Source organism: Chiloscyllium punctatum, chromosome 41 (genome assembly GCF_047496795.1).
Source record: "Chiloscyllium punctatum isolate Juve2018m chromosome 41, sChiPun1.3, whole genome shotgun sequence".
Lineage (NCBI taxonomy): Eukaryota > Metazoa > Chordata > Chondrichthyes > Orectolobiformes > Hemiscylliidae > Chiloscyllium > Chiloscyllium punctatum.
Window position 1 is genome coordinate 5,715,156 of NC_092779.1, and position 20,539 is coordinate 5,735,694.

The 20,539-nt window shown below is 40.6% G+C and overlaps 1 protein-coding gene across 15 annotated transcripts in view; it reads right to left on the bottom strand.

Annotated features, from left to right (window-relative positions):
* Positions 1-20,539, bottom strand: part of LOC140464827 (cadherin-12-like) — a 627,324-nt gene that overhangs the window by 211,559 nt on the left and 395,226 nt on the right. For 13 of the 15 annotated variants that reach the window (XM_072560318.1, XM_072560312.1, XM_072560316.1 and 10 more), the window contains one exon: positions 3,500-3,911. The exons of 1 other annotated variant lie outside the window; for it this stretch is intronic. In XM_072560318.1, coding sequence (XP_072416419.1) covers positions 3,500-3,733 — 234 coding nt within the window. In that variant the 5' untranslated portion in view covers positions 3,734-3,911. Of the gene's footprint in view, positions 1-3,499; positions 3,912-14,131; positions 14,150-20,539 lie in introns of those variants that run through there. One more of the 15 variants, XM_072560320.1, reaches the window with a different exon arrangement.

The window sequence follows — 20,539 nt, forward strand, 5'->3', positions numbered from 1 at the left end:
ATCAGCTGAACCTGGGTGGTAGTCGTGCCTGTCAGAGAAACCATTCCAGTTCTATTTCCATGGAAATTAAGTTTTGAAGAATAAAATGAGCCCTTCAGCAGCATGGTTTTGTCGTTAATTCTTTTCTTCACTGTGTCATTACTTGAGGCTTTCTTTTATAGATAACTCTTCAAAAGATGGATTAAACCGAGAGGGAATAATTTTCCCAAGTCATACACTGATCATGGTCAAGGTTTCTCTGCTGGTAATATATACTCAAAAAAAAAATTACCTCCCGTTTGAATAAGTATGTGGAAGCAATGTTGATAAGGGCTATATAATCATCTTCCTTTCCCACCTCTGAATGAAAGGTGAGCAGGCTCTATTATACCTCAGCATAATCCCCATGATCTACTGCCAAAAGTGAACAAGGTGAAAGGTCAGGGAGAATCAAGCTACATTCCCTCAAAGGGCAAAGGGAAGAAAAGCAAATCCAAATGAAAGAGGCAGGGATTCAAATAAAAAAAAATAAAGGAAATATAACCTTAAGCCAGATGTTAAGTCTACAATACAATCAGGTCCCCAGCTGAACATACAGGGTTCAAGAAGGTGAGTGAAAAAACAACTAAGAGAAATAAAGAAAATGTATGAGAATAAACTGTCAGCAAACAGAAAAGGGAAACCCAGTGTCATCTATCAGCATCTGAATAGTATAAGTTTGGTAAAAGGAAGGGTAACATATTAACATAGAAAACTAGAAAATAGGAGCAGGGGCAGGCCATTCGGTGCTTCGAGCCTACTCTGCCACCTTGTATAGAATAGAATCCCTACAGTATGGAAGCAGGCCGTTTGGCCCATCGAGTCCACACTGACCCTCTGAAGAGCATCCCACCCAGACTCACCCTATTCCTGTAACTTTACATTTCCCATGGCTAATCCAACTAGTCTGCACGTCCCTGGATACTATGGACAATTTAGCATGGCCAATCCATCCTAACCTACACATTTTTGAAATGTGGAGGGAAACCAGAGCACCCAGAGGAACCCACACAGACACAGAGAGAATGTGCAAACTCCACACAGGGTAGAATGGGACCTGGTCCCTGGTGCTGTGAGGTAACAGTGCTAACCACTGAGCCACTGTGCTGATCATCCAGCTCAGTATCCTAAGCCCACTTTTGCCCCATACCTTTGATCCATTTACCCCGAAGAGGTATATCTAACCCCTTGAAAGCATTTCACCTCAACTACTTTCATTGACAGAGAATTCCACAGGCTCACCACTCTTTGGGAGAAGAAATTTCTCCTCATCTTAGTTTTAAATGGTTTACCCTCTATCCTTATACTGTGCCTACCTGTTCTGGACTCTGGTCATCGAGATGATACTCTCTGTATTTACCCCTGTCTTGACTTCTTAGAAATTTATAAGTTTCTACAATACTCCGCTACCTCCTTCACTCTGATTGTTCAAAGCTTGGGGAGTCAATGGCTTAGTGGCATTATGCAGGCAATGTTCTGGGGACCTGGGTTTGAATCCCACCGTGGCAGTGCCCAGGAATTCAATTTTGTTCAGAAGAACATAAGGAGACATTATATAATTAAACAGAACAGCTTTAATGAGGGTGTGGGAGCATAGGGACCTGCGTGTATATATGATACGTTATGAAGGTGGCAGCACAGGTCAAGAGAGCAGTTAATAAATCATACCGGATCCTAGGCTTTATAAATAGGGGCATTGAGTACAAGAGCAAGGAAGCTATGGAGAGCTTGTACAAGGCACTGGCGTGGCCTGACCCTGTATGATTATTATTCTTACATGGGACATGGCAGGTATTAGTCATCTATCCCTCATTGCCCTTGGAATAAGTGGCTTGCTTGACCATTTAAGAGCCAACCACATTACAGTCAGTTTGGATATACATGTAGGCCAGACCAGTAAGGTTGGCAGGTTTCCTTTCTTAACGGGAACTGGTGAAACTGATAATGGGGTCAGAGCATTAGTCCAGTCATCTGGTATCATGACCACAAAACCATTGTCTCCTGCTGCATGTTACAGCCGCTGGAAGCTAATGTCCAGTTCTGGACACTACTCTTTGGGAAAATGTGAATACATTAGACATGGTACAACAAAGCTGCACAGGATTTTTTCCAGCAATGAGGAACTTGCATTAAGTGGACAGATTAAAGAAGTTGAGATGATTTTTTGAGATGAGAAAGTTAACAAGAGATTTGATCGAGGTGTTTAATATTATAAGGAGTTTGAACAGGATAGACAGGGAGAAACTATTCCTGTTGGCGGATGGATCAAGAATGAGAGGGCACACATTCAATGTAATTGGCAAAAGAAGCAATGCAGATATGAGCAAAAGCTATTTTTACTCCTCTGATGGTTAGAATCTGACAGTGTGGTAAAGGTAGGGTCAACCAGGGCTTTCAAGAGAAAATTCAATTATTATATGATAAAGAAGGATGTGTCTGGCTACAGAGAAAAGGAAGACTAGTGGAAACTACTGAATTGTTCATTTGGGGAAGCAGAACATACATCATGGACCAAATGGCCCCCTTCTCAGCTGTAACTATTCTGTCAGCACCTACCTGCCTCCAAAACTTAAACATCCGGTATATATGTTTTACCAAGAGTCTGCCAATGTTTCACAGCTGGCTGGAAATTTGGCAAGAAAAGAAAAATCTAGCCCTGCAATCCCATATCTCAAGAGAGGAAGGCAGGTTAATGTGATGGGAGGTACCATTAGTTATACCTTTCATTCTCTCTCAGACACTGACTGTGCTGCTCTGCAGAAGCAGCAGTTTCTGCCCTTATGTCAGTGCACCAGTCCAACTGGATAAAAAGATAAGTTGAAGGAAATCAGCCAGATGTAATGTTATAATAACAAGCAGGACATTGCTCAGCTCACGATTATTTATGACAGCACTGTGGAATTTACACATTTCTGCTTCGGGGTCACATTATGGCTCTGATTCTGAATAAATGTTTTCTTCAAAGTCAAGTTTCTTATTTTGTGCTGTCGATTAAGCAGCAGAAATGAAAGTAAATAAATGAAAGCAAAATGTGGCATTTAAGATTGACTTCCTCAGATTTGCTCTCGATGTTAATGTATTGTGACATTTGCTGACGGTGGGGATATGTGCAACAAAGACTTGGTTTAAACATCAAATATCTGTGTTTAAAATTCTGAAGTAACAGATGGCCAAGAAATATTAACACATCAAATACAAATTAATATCTAAATAAAACAATTAACACATGAATAAATCTGAAAATCACTTTCTCACATAATATATATCTATCATTTAATGCAAATAAGATTGTGTGCAATAGCTATCAATTAAAAATTTAAACTGAAACTCATCTTTAACAAATATGGAGAAATATTTTATCAAATATTATTTAAGTAAGAACTTAAAAGCTATTTGTCACAAGCATTATTCTGTCTAATAAGGAAAATTTTGGGAGTTTATAGAGTTACAAAGTACGTTTAACAGCAGGAAAATATTTTACCTTTCCCACATACTGAGGTTCTGACCCCATGTATTCTTCCAGTACAAAGAACTGGTTCCAGATCCAGCCCCGTCTAACACGTTGGAGTTTAGGAATTCCATCTCCAGACAGCTCAATTATGTTGTCACTGCCTGTGTGTGCTGAACTCCTTGGTGACAGTGATTCAAGAGGTGTTAAAAGACCCTCATCTAACAGAATCCAAAGAAACAGCGACAAACAGTTCACAGTCAGCATTTGTGTCCAGCAGAATATAGCTCAGAATATACAAGAAAACAGAACTCCAGTCTAGATGGATGTTCCTGGATGCATGGAGACAACAGGATCTCTGCAAGGCTGCTGTCTTTACACCTCAAATGATCCTCTGTGTTTTATCAATATGCTGATGTGAATACATTAAATTCCACTTCTGGTCCTGTTAAGAAAAAAATTACAGTTACATATTGACAAAGGATACTGCTTTAAACTAAATGATAAGAACTGAATTTGTTGCTTGCAGTATTTTAAGATCAAGAATTAATAGAACTTTCATTATTGCCCCGAGGAGTGTGTGGTAAGATATACAAAAGAAAACATTCAGCAGTGTGTGTTGCTACCTCTTCTGGTGTGCAGTCCTAGAAAGATACGTAATTAGTCTGTCTGTTAGTCTGTCTCGCTGTTCTGGCAGTTTCAGTACAGCTCCCAGTCTACAGTAGAAAACAGCTCAAAATTGGATAGGCCATTCAACAGTCATGCCACGGCTGAATGCCTCAAAATCAAATTGATTAGTTTGGTCATGATTCCAACACTAAAAGGGAGTCAGCGCTGCAGTTCGTCTGCACCCTTGTGTGGATTATAAGTATATATTACTGTCATAGCAGCTGACTGGTCTGGAGAGCAATTCATATATTACTACAAAACTCTTTTTCTTAATAGTCATTCCCATTAACTGTGATCCAAAGCATAGTGAGAGGCAAAAGAAAAATCCACTCTCTTTAGTCATTTACATTCAGTGTAAGCCATAGTTAAACAGAAACCAAACTTCATTAGACGATATTGCCTTGACACGGAGGACATTAAAAATGCAGGAACACATTAATGCATTGACACACTGTGCCCAAAGACTTGACAACTGCCTTATAAAAGAAATAGTTTACTCAGATAGGAAAGATTCCATCTGGGGAGTAAAATTGCTTCAAGCTAAATTTGTTTACATCAATTGCAGTGAAATGGTCTGCTGTTTTTTGAGACCTCCAACTTTATGAAAGTAAACCAAGAAAACTTGAATTCCAGTTCTCCTCACACCCCAATGTTAAATTGCTTCCAAAGCGAGTGACAATTATTGTGGCTACATTATTTTGCAATAGATTGTACCTGGTCATGGATAAAGCCAGTGTAATCAGTCGGAAAAATTGGTTGGAAATCAGATTTCCACTTATTTTCTTTTCAGGCAGGTTCGGCATTTACTCAGAAATGGTCATTAGAATGCAGGAGGATAACTAGTCAGCTGTTTAAACTATTGAGGAAATATAGAAGCCTGCAATTCCTGTCAAACCCTTTTACCTTTTGGTCAGGTAGACAGTCAGCTAACTCTTTTGTTTTCTGACATATTTAACTCTAATTGCTCCCTTGATAGTCCATTCCAAACAACCATTCTTCCTGTGAAGTAAATACTCTGAATCTTTGAGAGAGAATTTTTAAAAAATCGACAAATTGGCATCAAACACACTTTTACGATTCGGGAAACTGACCTTAGTCCCACGGTCACAAAGCTGCTCAATGGTTACATTTGTTTTTTTGTCACTCACTTACCCATTCAGATACAATGGTGTCCCATGTTTTGTTTGGAAATATGTTTAAAAAGGCCAATATTCACAGTGGTATTTTGGGATTGTTTCATGGAATCACAGAATCCTCACAGAGCAGAAGGAGGCCTTTCGGCCCATCAAATCTGCACCAAAGTTCCAAAGAACATTCCACCCAGACCCTGGTCTGCTCTCCCAATCCCTGTAATCCTACATTTCCCATAGCTAATCCATTGAATCGGCACAGCCTTGGACAATTCAACATTGCCAACCCACCTAACCTGCACATCGTTGGATTGTAGGAGGAAACCCACATGGACAAAGGGAGAATGTGCAAACTCCACACAGACACATATCCGAGGGTGGAATCGAACCCAGGTCCCTGGCACTGTGAGGCAGCAGTGCTAACCACTGAGTCACTATGCCATTGGAGAATTTTAAACGAGTGACCAGGTGCAGCTGGATTCTGGTAAAGGATTATGTTGGAAACATTCCTAGCATTTCAGGAAACTTTCTCCAAACTGCCAACTTCGGAGTTTATTGAAGGCAAGGTAAGATGCAGTAAATCAATCCAGTCGCAGGGCGCTGGTTCACATTTTAAGGACATTAGTGAGGTTTTCTACATCTATTTTAAATCAGGTTTGTTAATTGTAGTTGAGACAATACAATTTATTTTTATTGTCATGTGTACTTCATTGTAGGAATACAGAGAAAGGTTTTATAATGTTGCCTTCTAACCTTAGATACAATCAACTAGCTACAATTCATGGATATAGCAGAGGAATAGAAGTAGTTGCATTACTTTCCAGAGTTGAAAAATAAGTTCAAAATAGGACATCATTAAAGGGTTGATATTACAGTAAGGTAGAAAATTTCAAATAGATATTACAGTGTCGCAGCTCAGTGCAAGACCTCCGCACGTGGTCTGACTGCCTGTGCCAGACCCCAGTCCAATAGCTGTTCCCGCTCCGCTCCAAGTCCCAGACTGCTCCCTACTGTTCTGTACTGGCACTCAGTTGCTCCAAGGTAAGTGCCAGGACTGCCTCCCCGTGCCAGTTTCCACCCAGGACTTGCTGCCTGTGTGATGCTCCAGGGCTGCTTCCCCACACGCTGCCACCTGGAGCGGGTGCTGATTGTGTCTGCTGCCACATCAGTAGTCATGGCAATTGACTCAACAGAGTAGCTTGCTAAGCCACTTCAGCGGACAATTGAGAGTCAACCACATTGCTGTGGGTCTGGAGTCACAGGTAAGCCAGACCAGATGAGGATGGCCAGAAATTAGTAAAGCAGGTGGGTTTTTCCCCAATAATCAACAATTGTCATCTGTAGACTCTTATTTCCAGACTTTTTAAATTGCATTCAAATTTCACCATCTGCTGTGGCAGGATTCAAACCTTTGTCCCCAGAACATTGGCTGAGTTTATGGATTAATAGGCTAGTGATAATACCTCTAGACCATTGCCTCCCATTGTGTCAAAATCCTGGAACTCTTTCCCTACGGTCGTTGTGGGTCTGCAGTAGTTCAAGAAGGCAGCTTACTACCACCTTCTCAAGGGCACTTAGGGGCAGGTAATAAATACTGCCCTAGCTAGCCAAGCACAAATCCCATGAAAGGAATAAGAAAACATTGATCTAATTTCCCAGGTTTCAAGAAGCTCAGCAGCTGAATTGTGCCGAAGCCAGCTTAGGGCCAAAGTTAAGTCTACTCACAGTGCAGCTGGTGGGTTAAGAGAAACAGATGTGACGTCTGCTGGCCCTCCTTATCCCCACTGACTCTTGATAAGGGAACATACAGGTATCATCATATAATCATTAATGGCTGTGCATAAACACAAAAATCTGGTGAACAGCCACAATAGCTTGAGATGTATGATTGTTGGCAACACTGAGATCGCTGTGTTAATTGGTCGTGGTCTTAGATTGCATGACCCACTGAGGTCAGGAACTGACCTGTGTTCCTCAACTGCCCTCTCATGTCTAGAAACTAAGCTTGTCAATCAGGTGGAGGTTGTGACAGGAATATCTCAGAGCCAATATAACACACTGTAGAATTCAAAATTCTCAGCTTGTGGGAAAACACAGACTTCCATGTTTCCTGTCAAAAATCCACTTCCTCTGCATGCATAATTGACTGCAGTAAATACCTGTTTAAAAAAGTCCAATATTCACAGTGGCACTTTGGGGTTATTACAGAGCGAGCAGGAGGAATTTTAACACAGGTGAGCTGCTTTTCCCTTTCTGTTTAATTGCCCATTTCATTCTTGCATCTACTTTATTTGCCAGAGATCTCTGTACTAAATGTCCTGGCACTGAACATTTTTTCTGTCCACACTATTTATCCCTGTAACAATGTCAGAAAAGGAACTGGTGTGGAATATGGTCTGGAATGTACTGCCTGGAAATGTGGTAGGGACAGGCTCAATTGAGTCATTCAAGAGGGGATTAGATGATTGTTTGGATAGAAATGATGTGCAGGAGTATGAGAAGAGGCAGGAGATTGGCACTGTAGAACAGAACCAGTACAGGCATGATGGGCTGAATGGGCTGCTTCTGAACTCTAACAATTCTGTGATTCTGTGAAATTACCTGCTCATCATCACATTGCTGCTTATACCCAAAATTTCTGCTGCATTTCTAACATTACAAGTGTGACTACACTTTGTTGCCTGCAAAACACTTTGAGACAACCAAAGGTTTTAGAAAGTGTTAAATAAATGCAGGGTTTTTTTAAGAATAAGGAAGGCAGTTTTCCCAGGGAGACTCCTTCTTGCTATATGCCTGTTCTGGATGGACAAACTGGGATGCACAATTGGAAGGGCAGCTCTGCCCAATGTTCATTAACAACTCACCCATTACTCCTGACGATGCCACATCACACTAACACAGCCAAGAAAAATAGCCAGCTGTGAATGATCTGTTATATAGGGCAAGTGACCCACAGCTGTCATTTTCCAAATGGGTAGCACAATCTGAGTGACTATAATGATCTGCTGTGTACTCAGGCAGTCATTATTCCATTTCCTTTCAAACAGCTTGAAGTGCTCTCTTAAGAAGAGCATGCAATCTAAGACCACGACCAATTAACACAGCGATCTCAGTGTTGCCAACAATCATATATCTTGAGCTATTGTAGCTGTTGACCAGATTTTTGTGTTTATGCACAGCCATTAATGATTATGTGGCTATACCTCTATGTTCCCTTATCGAGAGTCATACAGCTCTACAGCATGGAAGCAGGACTTTCACCCCAACTTATCTATGTCATCCAGTTTTCACAATTAATCTAGTCCCATTTGCCTGCATATCCCTCCATACCTATTCCATCCATGTACTTATCCAAATGTTTTTCAAATTACAAAATTGTACTTGTTTCCACCACTACTTTTGGCAGCCCGTTCCAGACACGTATCAAACTCTGTGTGAAGAAAATAGCTCCTCTGGACCCTTTCGTATCTCTCCCCCTCACCTTAAACTAATACCCTATAGTTTTAGACTCCCCTACTATGGGGAAAACCAGTTGGCTATCTATCTGATCTATGCCTCTCATGATGTTTGAGCCCTCTGTAAGGTCATCCCTCAGTCTTCTCCACTCCAGGGAAGACAGCCCCAGCCTATCCAACCTCTCCTTATAACTCAAACCTTCCAGTCCAAGTCATATCCTAGTAAATCCTTTCTGCACTCTTTCTAGTTTAATAATATCTTTTTTTCTAGCAGGGTGACCAGGACTGCAGGCAGTATTCCAAATGTGGCCTTAGCAAACTTTACATATTAAGCAAGACCTTTCAGCTCAAGTTTGGTTTTCTGACCCATTCTGAAATATCTGCAATTGCAGTGCCAGTTTAGACCAGGAGCTTGCTGACTTTATTATGTAAATAAAATTGACATACCATCAGAAAACATCAGCATTTGTTTGAAATGTGCTATTAGATTGTAACACGGTGCACTTAGTACATTCTCACAGACTTACTCAGGACATTTTCTCATTGTTCTGTCCGTACTACATTATAGAATGTTAAAAAAATCACACAACACTAGGTTATGGCCCAACGGGTTTAATTGGCAGCACTAGCTTTTGGAGCGATACTCCTTCATCAGGTGGTTGTGCTTCTCTGAAAGCTAGTGCTTCCAAATAAATCTGTTGGACTATAACCTGGTGTTGTGTGATTTTTAACTTTGTACAGCCCAGTCCAACACCGGCATCTCCAAATCATGACATTATAGAATGATATCATATGGAAAGCACTAGGCATTGGTTCAAAAATACACAAGGTGAACTAGAACAACATAGAAATTTAGGAGCAGAAGTAGCCCATTTGATCCATTGAAAGCCCTCTACTAAGATGATCATGACTAATTCTCTACCTCAGTGACATATGTCAGACATCTGTTATCCATACTATGCCAGGAGGCCTGTAAAAATATGTGCAGAAGTCAAGATGGTCAGCGTGCATAACAGTTGCCCCCAGTGGAGCATCTGAAAGCTTCAAAGGGTGCCCCCTCTCCTATATTGTGTCAGTATCTATGTTCCACAGGTTCTGATAAAGAGTCATTGAATGCAAAACATTAACTCTGCTTTCTTCCCACAGATACTGCCAGACCTGCTGAATTTCTCCAGCAATTTCTGTTTTTGTTTCATATCTCCTGTGTCTGCAGTTGTTTTCTTTCTTCCATACTTTAGCCTGACTTCCCATACAACAAGTCACATCCAGCCACAATGTACATCATTCCTGATGAAGGGTTTATGTCCAATTCTTCTGTTCCTTGGATGCTTCCTGACCTGCTATTCTTTTCCAGCACCACATTCTCAACAATGTACAATGGGCTCAGGTTCCTGTGAAGGGCTTACTGACTTGCATTCACTGATGCTGGCACTTGTGATATTGACAACTTATTTGGATTTGCGACCAACCAAAATCACAGTCAGTGCTGATCAAAAGGTGAAATCATTTCAAAATCAGCAGACGCTACAAAGTCAGTGTGTTGTCCACATTACTGTCAACACACATTAAGCAGATTAATTAATTGCATATCCCATCCCCACGCCCATTGTCAAAGTTATATAATTTAACTTGCATGCTTTGATTGTGTAGGCGCTAACACAAATTAAAGTGTGATCTTAAGAGAATCATGCAGCAGCACTTTCAATCACTTGTGCAAAGCAATTTCTGCATTCCAAAAGTGAATAGTAATTTAGTTCTTAAGAGAAACACCATTAATAAGAGATGGATTGCAGGCCTAAAAGAAGATCAAAGTATGGATCACGGTGATAGTGCAATGTGATCTGCTTCAGCAACAGTGTTTAGTATTAAGAAATCAGCTTTAATATATATGTTTCTCGCTCACGGATAAGCAAGCAGCCACTTGACAAACCCTGAACACAGCAATTGTTCCACTAACACAGGGTCTCCTTCACTGATGAATATCTGCAGATCATCAGTTCAAATGACATTATATGTAACTCCTTACTGAGGGAGGAGTGGGCTGGCAAATTGGTGAAGAGTAACCAATGAGTTATTATCTGTCACTTGTCTTTAAATGAGACTAAGGGATAATGGAATTAACTCATCTGAGTGGAAATTTCCCACATGAGTCAAAATCGCCAATTCATTAAGCATTCCCTCAGAGAAAAGAACTGCCTTGATGTGTCATGCTGAGCTGACGGAAGCTGACACAATTGGATGTTTAATTCACCGAAGAGAATACAGACATTTTGCGTTAATCTTTATATCAGACCACAGAGTGGAATTCATTAACCCAGTCCAGACTCTGCTTTACAACACTCATATAAAGAACACACATCTTCCAGGTTCAATAACCTTGAGAACAGCTGCTCAGTCACCAAACCAAGTCCGAGACTCTGTCAGAATGATTTCTTGTCCTATTTCACTAAGACTACAAGATAGTTTATCATTTGTATCTCCAGCCATATATTTAGCAGTCAGTGCTACTTGATTCCGAGTCATCCTGCTATTATATATTTTTCATTTCCAAAATATGCTTTATTCATAAAAAAAATTTATGTGTTCACATAGTCACAAACACAGTTTGGTTCTATACAGTAGCATATCAAGGAAACAAACAAACATTGAAGTTTGACTCTATCCAAACAAACCAAATGCATCTCAGCCTGGACAATCACAAAGGCCAACCTCCCATCTATAGAATCCATCTACTAGGCCCACTGTCAAGGAAAGGCCGCCAGCATTCTCAAAGACCCATCACACCCTGGCAATGTTTTCCTACAACCTCTACCATCGGGGACAAAGTACAGAAGCCTGAACACACGCACCAGCCAGTTTCAAAACAATTTCTACCCTTCTGTTAGAATACTGAATGGACTCACAAACTCTTAACATTGGCCTGTATCTGTGTTTTTGGTTTTTGCCGCTATTTACCTATTATTTATTTATCTATGCTACTTAACTCTGTGATCTGCCTGTATTGCTCGCAAGACAAAGCTTTTCACTGTGTCTCGGTACCCGTGACAATAAATTCAATTCAATTTAATTCAATATACATACAGAAATGGACTACATGTACATGCGTTTGAGGCATTAAAAGGGTCCAATAACTGAATGGACCCCTCTATAACCTCCTGGATATATGTATGCCCAATCATTTATAATGAGGATCATCTACATTTTACTCAAGATGACTTGGTTCCATAGTTAGCTGTAGTTCAGAACTTGAGCATTGCTGTAAAAAGATATGATTTGGAGATGCCGGTGTTGAACTGCGGTGTACAAAGTTAAAAATCACACAACACCAGGTTATAGTCCAACAGGTTTAGTTGGAAGCACACTAGCTTTCGGAGCGACACTCCTTCATCAGGTGATTGTGGAGGGCTCGATCGTAACAGAATTTATAGCAAAAATTTGCAGTGTGATGTAACTGAAATTATACATTGAAAAATTGATTGTCTGTTAAGCCTTTCATCTGTTAGAATACAGTGATAGTTTCACTTCTTTCATGTGTACACATCCACTCCCATCGCCCTCCAACCTCACTGAAACTGTTTCTGCTGAAGAATTGGAAACTGAAGAAATTTATTTGAGTAGTTTCAAAATGATGAAATGTTTTCGCAGAGTGAATAGGATCAGACTGTTTCCACTCGTAGTGACTGGAAGTAAGATGTTAAAATCCTCTTTGAAGACACTTGCTATAACCTGCCTCTGTGCCCAATATTTAGGGGTTTACAGTAATATTTCCTGATGTGGTTCAAAGTTGTATTTTCCTTGAAAGTGCCAAGGGGAGTTTTATTCAGTGATAGGAGTTATGTGAATAGATATTAGCGCTAGATTTTCACTAAAGTATTAACAAAACTGATTATTAAAATTCTTGTAGCTTTTGATTTCAATTGATGCTTTGTCAAAAGCTAATTCTGATGCTTTTGAGTCCAACTTAATTTTCCTGCAATCAGCAATCTCAATTGGAAATCCAGTTATTTCTTTGTTTCTATCGCCTATTATTTTCTCCCTTGCTGCTAAAACCCTCATAATGTACTGGTCAGCATCAGCATTGCAAACCTTACAGTATTTTTCACCTTTCCCCATCAGTCAACCCTCGGCAGTATCAGGGGAACAGTTCATCAACGATGGCCGATGAACTTTAAAAGCTCACCTCATTTTTCAAAGGGGAAGAAAGATCCTCCTCTTCTCTCACACCATTTTTGCATTAGTAACTCATCAATGGAACTGGAAAGAGAGGCTGTTGAAAAGGATGGAGAAGTTCATTTGCTCCACCCTATCACCAGCTTTATCGAAACAAACTACAACTTTTCCAAACAGCAGATGAATTTTGTAAAAATTATTTCGTTCACAGAATGCAGCCATCCATAAAACTATCAGGTGTAGGAACAGAGATAGGCCATTCAGCCCAGCGAGTCTGTGCCAACATTCAATGGGATCTGATGAAGGGCTTTCTGATGAAGGGCTCCTGCCCGAAACAGCAATTTACCTGCTCCTCAGATGCTGCCTGACCTGCTGTGCATTTCCAGCACCACTCTAATCTTGACTTCAATTGAATCATGGCTGGTCTGATAATCCTCAACGCCACTTTCCTGCCTTTACCCTATAACCCTTAATTCCCTTCTTGATTTAAAATCTGCCTGCCTCAGCTTTGAATACACACAGTTTTTTTCTCGCTGCTGTTTGTGAATGGGGCTCCTCCCAGATGTCATTTACCCCTCTCCATCTTCCCATCAACCCTTCACTATCTTTCAGAGGGTCACTGGTTAGAGACCAGATGCTCACAATTCATTTTGCTTGGCTCATCCACTTGAAGAAGTGTGACCTTTGTCCAAAAGTCACTACGATTATCCATCTTTCTACCTCTGAGTCAATGCTTTGGGACATAGCTGCAAAATAAAGGGAAGCAGATTTGGGACTGAATTGAGGAGGAACTTCTTCACCCAAGGGGTTGTGAGTCTTGGAATTCCACACTCAGTGAAACTGTTGAATGTTTTTAAGGCAAAAATAGATAAGATTTTTGAATATTAAAGGAATTAAGGGTTATGGTGAGCAGGAGATAAGTGGAATTGAGTCCACCAAAAGGTCAACCACAATCTTATTGAATGGCAGAGCATGCTCGATGGGCCAGATGGTTGACTCCTGCTCCTTTTTCTTATGTTGTTATATTCTATGAAATTCCAAAAGCCATAAAACCAAAAGATGTCAGACTAGAAGTAGAACGTCAGCATTGAGTTTGCTCTGCCATTCAATGAGATCGTGGCTGATTTGATCATCCTTAGCTCCACTTTCCTGTCTTTTCTGCATAAACCTAGTTTCCCTTACTGGTTAAAAATCTGTCTATCTCAACCTTGACCCAGAGTTTACTGTGGTAAAGAACTCACCCTCAAGACCAACATTTTTTGCCCATTCCTGATTGCTGTACAACAGAGTGGCTTCCTGGCCCATTTCAGAGGGCAATTAAGTGTGAACCACATTACTGTGGATCTGGAGTCATTTCTAGGTCAGACCAGGACAGGACAGCAGATTTCCTTTCCTAACGGACATTAGCGCACCAGTTGGGTTCTTACGACAATCAGCAATGGTTACATGATCACCAGTCAGAGAAGTCTTAGTTTCAGATTTTCAATGAACTCATATTGCACCATCTGCCATTAATCCAGGGTTCTGGGTTATTGGTCCAGTGGATTACTGCAAGCTTATTGCCTTTCCAAAAGCTCATCTGGAAACAAAGTCAAACCTGAAGCTCCCCATATCTGCTGGGTGCAGCTATTTAGCTCAATAAACTCTAAGAGATGTTGAGGAATCGAATTATGTGCAGTTCCTCAAAGTCTGGCACATTGGGCTTGACTAATGCGATGGGCAAAGCTAATTTGAGACTGCCAACAAGAATCTCCAGAATTTTCAGAAGATTTTTAATATTTTCAATTCATGTGGGAAATTTTAATATGTGGGAGCTTCATTTTATCTTTCCTATGAGAACCACAGGCAATAAAAAATCTTTGCAAATCATACAATTTGTTTGGGAATTGTGAGTGATGGATGTGCAGGAGATTTGCATTTGAGCTGTAATACATCTGCTGCAACTGCAGCACTGCTTTATTCAATACAAAAGAGCACAATGTTCAAAAAGGACTTAAGACAGCTTGTGCATCCAACTTTAACTGGTCTAACAATAGAAAAGTATCTGTCAGCCCTGGTCTAGTTTTCAAAATGTCGCATAGAGACCAAATGGTTTCTAACTTTCTGTAGACATGTAAAAATGTACAAGAGGGGAATGTTGGCTGGCATTCCTGAGCATTGAAGAGCCTGGGCACTGTCAGAAACTCTAATTTACATGGGAGTTAAACTGAGGGCATTTTCAGATGACATTAGAGATCCCATGACATGATACTGAAAAAATTAGGAGTTTTCCTAGAACCACCATTTATCCTTTAAGTAACACTATTAATAGGTAAAAACAAGGACTGCAGATGTTGGAAACCAGAGTCTAGATTAGAGTGGTGCTGGAAAAGCACAGTAGGTCAGGCGGCATCCGAGGAGCAGGAAAATCAACGTTTCGGGCAATAGCCCTTCATCATCTATTCCTGATGAAGGGCTTTTGCCTGAAACATCGATTTTCCTGCTCCTCGGATGCCACCTGACCTGCTGTGCTTTTCCAGCACCACTCTAATCTAGACTCTAACACTATTAATAAGCAACTCATCTGCTCATTACAAGAGCATAAACACATAAGAGCCAGGTAGACCACACCAGTAGGAATACCTGGAATGAATGGGTTGGTTGATTAGGAAAGGCTAGTCAAACTAAAGTAGAGTCACCTAACAGCTGCTCTCTCATTAGACAAAGAGAGATGGCTGGTGCTGACTTTAATCACAGAGTCATAGGAACAGGAATAGACCATTCAGCCTCTTGAGCCTGTTCTACCAGTAAACTAGATGATGGCTGCTCTGTGGCCTAACTCCATATACCTGTTAAATAACAACTAAAAGAAATGTAGATGCTGTAAATCAGAAACAAAACCGGAAATTGCTGGAAAAGCTCAACAGGTCTGGTAGCACCTGCAGAGAGAAATCAGAGTCAATGTTTCGGAACCCAAAGAGAGAAAATGCTGTAAAATCTCAGCAGGTCTGGCAGCATCTGTAAGCAGAGAAAAGAGCTGACGTTTCGAGTCTAACTGACCCTTTGTCAATGTTTCGGGTCTGGTGACCGTTGCTCAGAACTGGATCCTTAGACCCACCTTTGGCCCATATCCTTTAATACCTCCACTTAACAAAAAAACAACTATCTCAGATTTAAAACTGACAATGATCCAGCATCTACGGCTACTTGTGGAAAAGATGGTTGCCATGGCTCAGGTGAGGGGCAACATTGAGAAGGCTGGACCTTGATGGTAACTTCAGCAGTTGAACCTTTTTTTTGGCATTACTCTGCATCACAAACTAACTTTCTAGCCAACTGAGCTAACTGACCTCATTTAAAGGGGAATTATTTTCTCTCAGTGGGTCAAGAGTCTTTGGGACTCTCTCCCTGAAAATGCAGAGTCTTTGAGTATTTTGAAAGCAGATGTGGAGAGATCCTCAGGAAAGAAGGAGGTGAAATGTCATCAGGGGTTAGGCTGGAATGTGTAGCTGGGGTTACTATCAGAATAGTCATGATCATATTGAATGGTGAAGCAGCTTGCAGGGGATGAATGGTGTACCCCAGCTCCTAATTTGTCTGCATCACTTTGATCAATGATGGAGCATGGACAACCTTCCCAGGCAGAGAACTTCAGATTCCTTGTGTTGACGTTCGTGAGATTTCCAACATGTATGTTAAAAGGGTGAATGCTCATTGCTTTGGGCTATTGTGAGCTTGGGGTTTCTACTTTCCCCTTTTCCAAACTGTAATGTGTTCACAGAGTCACAGGATAGCTACAATACTGAAGGAGATTGTTCAGTCCATTATCTCGCTGCAAATTCGTTGTGTATTATAACTCAATATAATTCTCCTTCCTTTTCTCCATAACTATGTACAGCTTTTCTCATCAAATAATCATCCAATACCCTCTCGGATGCCTCAGTTGAACCTATCTTCTCACATTTCCAAGCAGTCCATTCCAGACCCTAACTACAAGCTGTGTGAAAAAGTTTTCCATCACCTTGCAATCACTTGTCCTGAAAATGACTTTAAAACTGTGCCCTCTGGAGCTTAACAAACAAGAACAGTTCTCCTTATCCATTCTGTCCAGACCCTTCAGTGATTTTGGAAACTTCCATAAAATCTCCTTTGAGTCTTCTCCTCCCCAAGGAAAATGATCCTGACTTTCTTCATAATGGAGTGTGTATATGTGTGTGTGTGTGACAGAGAGAGAGAGAGTGCAGGGATCTTACAAGGACCAACCAGGGCAATACTATGGGCGCATAAAATTGAGTCATGATGTGGCAGAAGTGCCAGCTTAAATCAGCATGAACACGAGTCTCTGGAGGAAGTGGAGTTGATTGGGTTGTGGTCAATAACACTGACTTTTAGCAGACCAAGAGGAGGATTTTGTGTCAGTGTTTACTGTGGAGAAGGATATGAAAGATAGAGAACTTGGGCAAATTAAAAGTGATATCTAGAAAAGTGTCCATATTACAGAAAAGGAGGTGCTGGATACCTTAAAACGCACGAAGTTGGATAAATCCCTGGGACCTGATCAAGTGTATCCTAGAGCTCTGTGGGAAGCTAGGGAAGTGATTGCTGGGCCCTTTGCTGAGATATGTGTATCATCATTAGCCATGGATGAGATATTAGAAGGCTGGAGGTTGGCTAACGTGATGCCACTATTTAAGAAAGGTGGTAAGGAAAAGCTGGGGAGTACAGACTAGTGAGCCCAAAGTCAGTGATGGGTAAGTTGTTAGAGGACAGGATTTACATGTATTTCAAAAGACAAGGACAGATTAAGGATAGTCAACATGGCTTTGTGCATAGGAAGGATTCAGAAATTATTTACAAGGATGTTGCTGGAATGAGATAGTTTAAGTTGTAGTGAGAGGCTGAATAGGTTGGGGATATTTCCAAGGTGTGTCAGAGGCTGAGGGGTGACCTCACAGAGTTTTATAAAATTGTGAGGGGCATGGATAGGGTAAACAGCCAAGTTCATTTTTCCCAGGGCAGGAGAGTCCAAAATTAGAGAACATAGGTTGAAGGTGAAAGGAAAAAGATTTACAAGGGACCTAAGGGGCAACCTTTTCACACAGAGTATGGTGAGTGTGTGGAATGAGCTGTCAGAGGAAGTGGTGGGGGCAGGTACAATTCCAACATTTAAAAAGCATCTGGATGGGGATATGAATAGGAAGGGTCAAGTATAATATGGGCTAAAATGTGGCAAATAGGGCTAGGTTGGTGTGATCAAGTTAGAGCAAATTGTCTGTTTCTGTGCTGTACATTCTGCTGTCTATGACTTTCTGACAAGATTTGACTTTTTTTCAGCAATATTCATACACTGCAACAATATCAACCTGTTACAGTGGGATTCACAGAACCATATCAGGGAATGGTAAATGCAAGGAAGTTAAATACTTGAAGTCACTTTTGTTTGTTTCCTCCAAACATCATCAGTTCTTTGCAGCATAGTGATTGGAAGCAGGTGGGTGTTGTTGATGACAAGGTCCTTGATTGAAGTTGTTAATCTGGGCCAATCAGGAAAGTCCTAGCTGACCAATATTACTAGAGGACTTAAAAGAGGCTGACTCTGAGCTGGTTGGTCACAGCCAGTGTGTTGTGTGCAAGTAAATAAAGGGTGATGCAATAACAGTCTCTAGTTATTTCAGCAAACAGAAATAATTTGTACATGTTTTGTATCTGGTTCAAACCAATAGAATGAGTGGCAGCCATTTGCTGATTTATTTGCCAGGGTAATGTCTTGGCTACTTTTATAGTTCAGGGAAGGTTCACAAGATTGATTCCAGAGATGAGGGATTTCTCTTCTGAAGAGAGACTGAGCAGTTTCTGTCTAAATGCTCTGAAACTTGGAAGAATGTGAAGTGAGCTAATTGAGGTATATAAGATGTTTGGGGATTGACAAAATGGATGTAGAGAGGATGGGGATAATCTAGAATGAGAGGTCATCATTTTGGGATAAAAGGTAGCAGATTTAAAATGGAGCTGAGTAGAAATTACTTCCCTCCAAAAGATTGTGTTTTTGGACATGTGTATGTGGTGTGTGACTGAATAAACTTAAGAATGTAGGCAGATTTCCTTCACTGGGTCAAATATTTCTGGAGAGTGGGCAGGAAAGTGGAGTTGAGGCTGCAATACAATCATGGCTAGTTGTATTAAATGATGGAGCAGGTTTGAGGGGTGGAATTGCCTCCCCCCACCCCCCACCCCCCACCCCCCCCTTCTCCTAGTACTTTGTTCTAAACTTTTGTGCTGGTCTAAGATCAAGCTTTGCTTGTTAAATTGGCTGTTCTCCCAGGTGAAAATTGGGAGATGAGAATGATTACTTTGGTTCAGGAAAGCATTTCAAATTACGTTTGTTCTCTTGGAGCTTTAGCCACTAGTCAGCATGTTTTTAAGGTTATTCATTTCAGCAATGATGTAATTTACTTAGGAACTGACTAGTCGACACCAATAAAAGTTATAAATGATTCAGTATAGATCTTTAGAAATATATTTCTAATGACTTTATCTCTGGTCTCTCACAGCTGGTGGCTTGGACACTAGTATTAAAAATGCTCCATTTGCAGAGAACCCCATTTTTCAGTTGTATCAACAAAATGACATCAGGTTAGCACACTTAAATACAGCAAGGAATATTTTTTTAATGGATAAAGAAACCAATTCTATTCTAGTCTACTGTCCAATTGCATTGGCTCATGGAAGGCTCTCCCATTTGTGATTATGAAATGTTAGTTGGCAATAAAATTGTGATTGAAACAAACTCCAATACAGCTTGGATGCCATTCTTCCCAGAGCAGAGTTCCCCAATATTCCCACCCAACCCACATGTACACCTGTGCTCCCAATTTTATTTGAAATATAATGGAGCTTCTCCAAGGAAGGAGCTTTAATTTACTGAATGGGATTCAACTCCCTACTTTTTTTTTCTATTCTCAAAAGAAAGACAAAATTAATTTTTCCATCACCAACACTTAACAATTGGAAAATTGAATGTCTTTAATTCTGTATGCTTTATTTAAAAAGCCTTTTTGGTCTCAAATTGCAGTTCTTAATCTAACCTTGTTGACAAGAAATGATTTTCTCTTTTTGTTCATAGGATGTGAGTCAGTATTTATTGCCCATCCCTAATTGTTCCTGAACTCAATATCTTGCTAGACTAATTCAGAGAGCAGTTGTGAATTAGCTGTTTGCTGTGAGTCTGGAGTCACATATAGACCAGACTGGATCAGATTGGCAAATTTACTTCCCTAAAGATCATTTGTGTTAGTGATTGGTGTTGGTTATCATGGTCACCATTTCAGAAACTTGACTTATATTATTATTTGAAGCAATCACCCCTGTCTGGACCCCTGGAAGAATAATCTGTTATTACGCTATCACTTTCCCACTTCTCCCCTTGACCTTCTCCCTGTCATCTACCTGATGGACATTTGTGTAAAATTTTGAACCAGGAACATCAAACAAAATTAAATTCAATTGTAAGTAAGAAATTGTGTTCTCATGTTCACCATTCATAGAATCCCTACAGTGTGGGTCAGGCAGCCACCTGTACTAACATTTCCAGTCGCTGCTTCTAATAGGTGCTGGAGAAACTCAGCAGATCCAGTTATGTCTCCTTTTTTTTTAAACCATGGGACATGGGA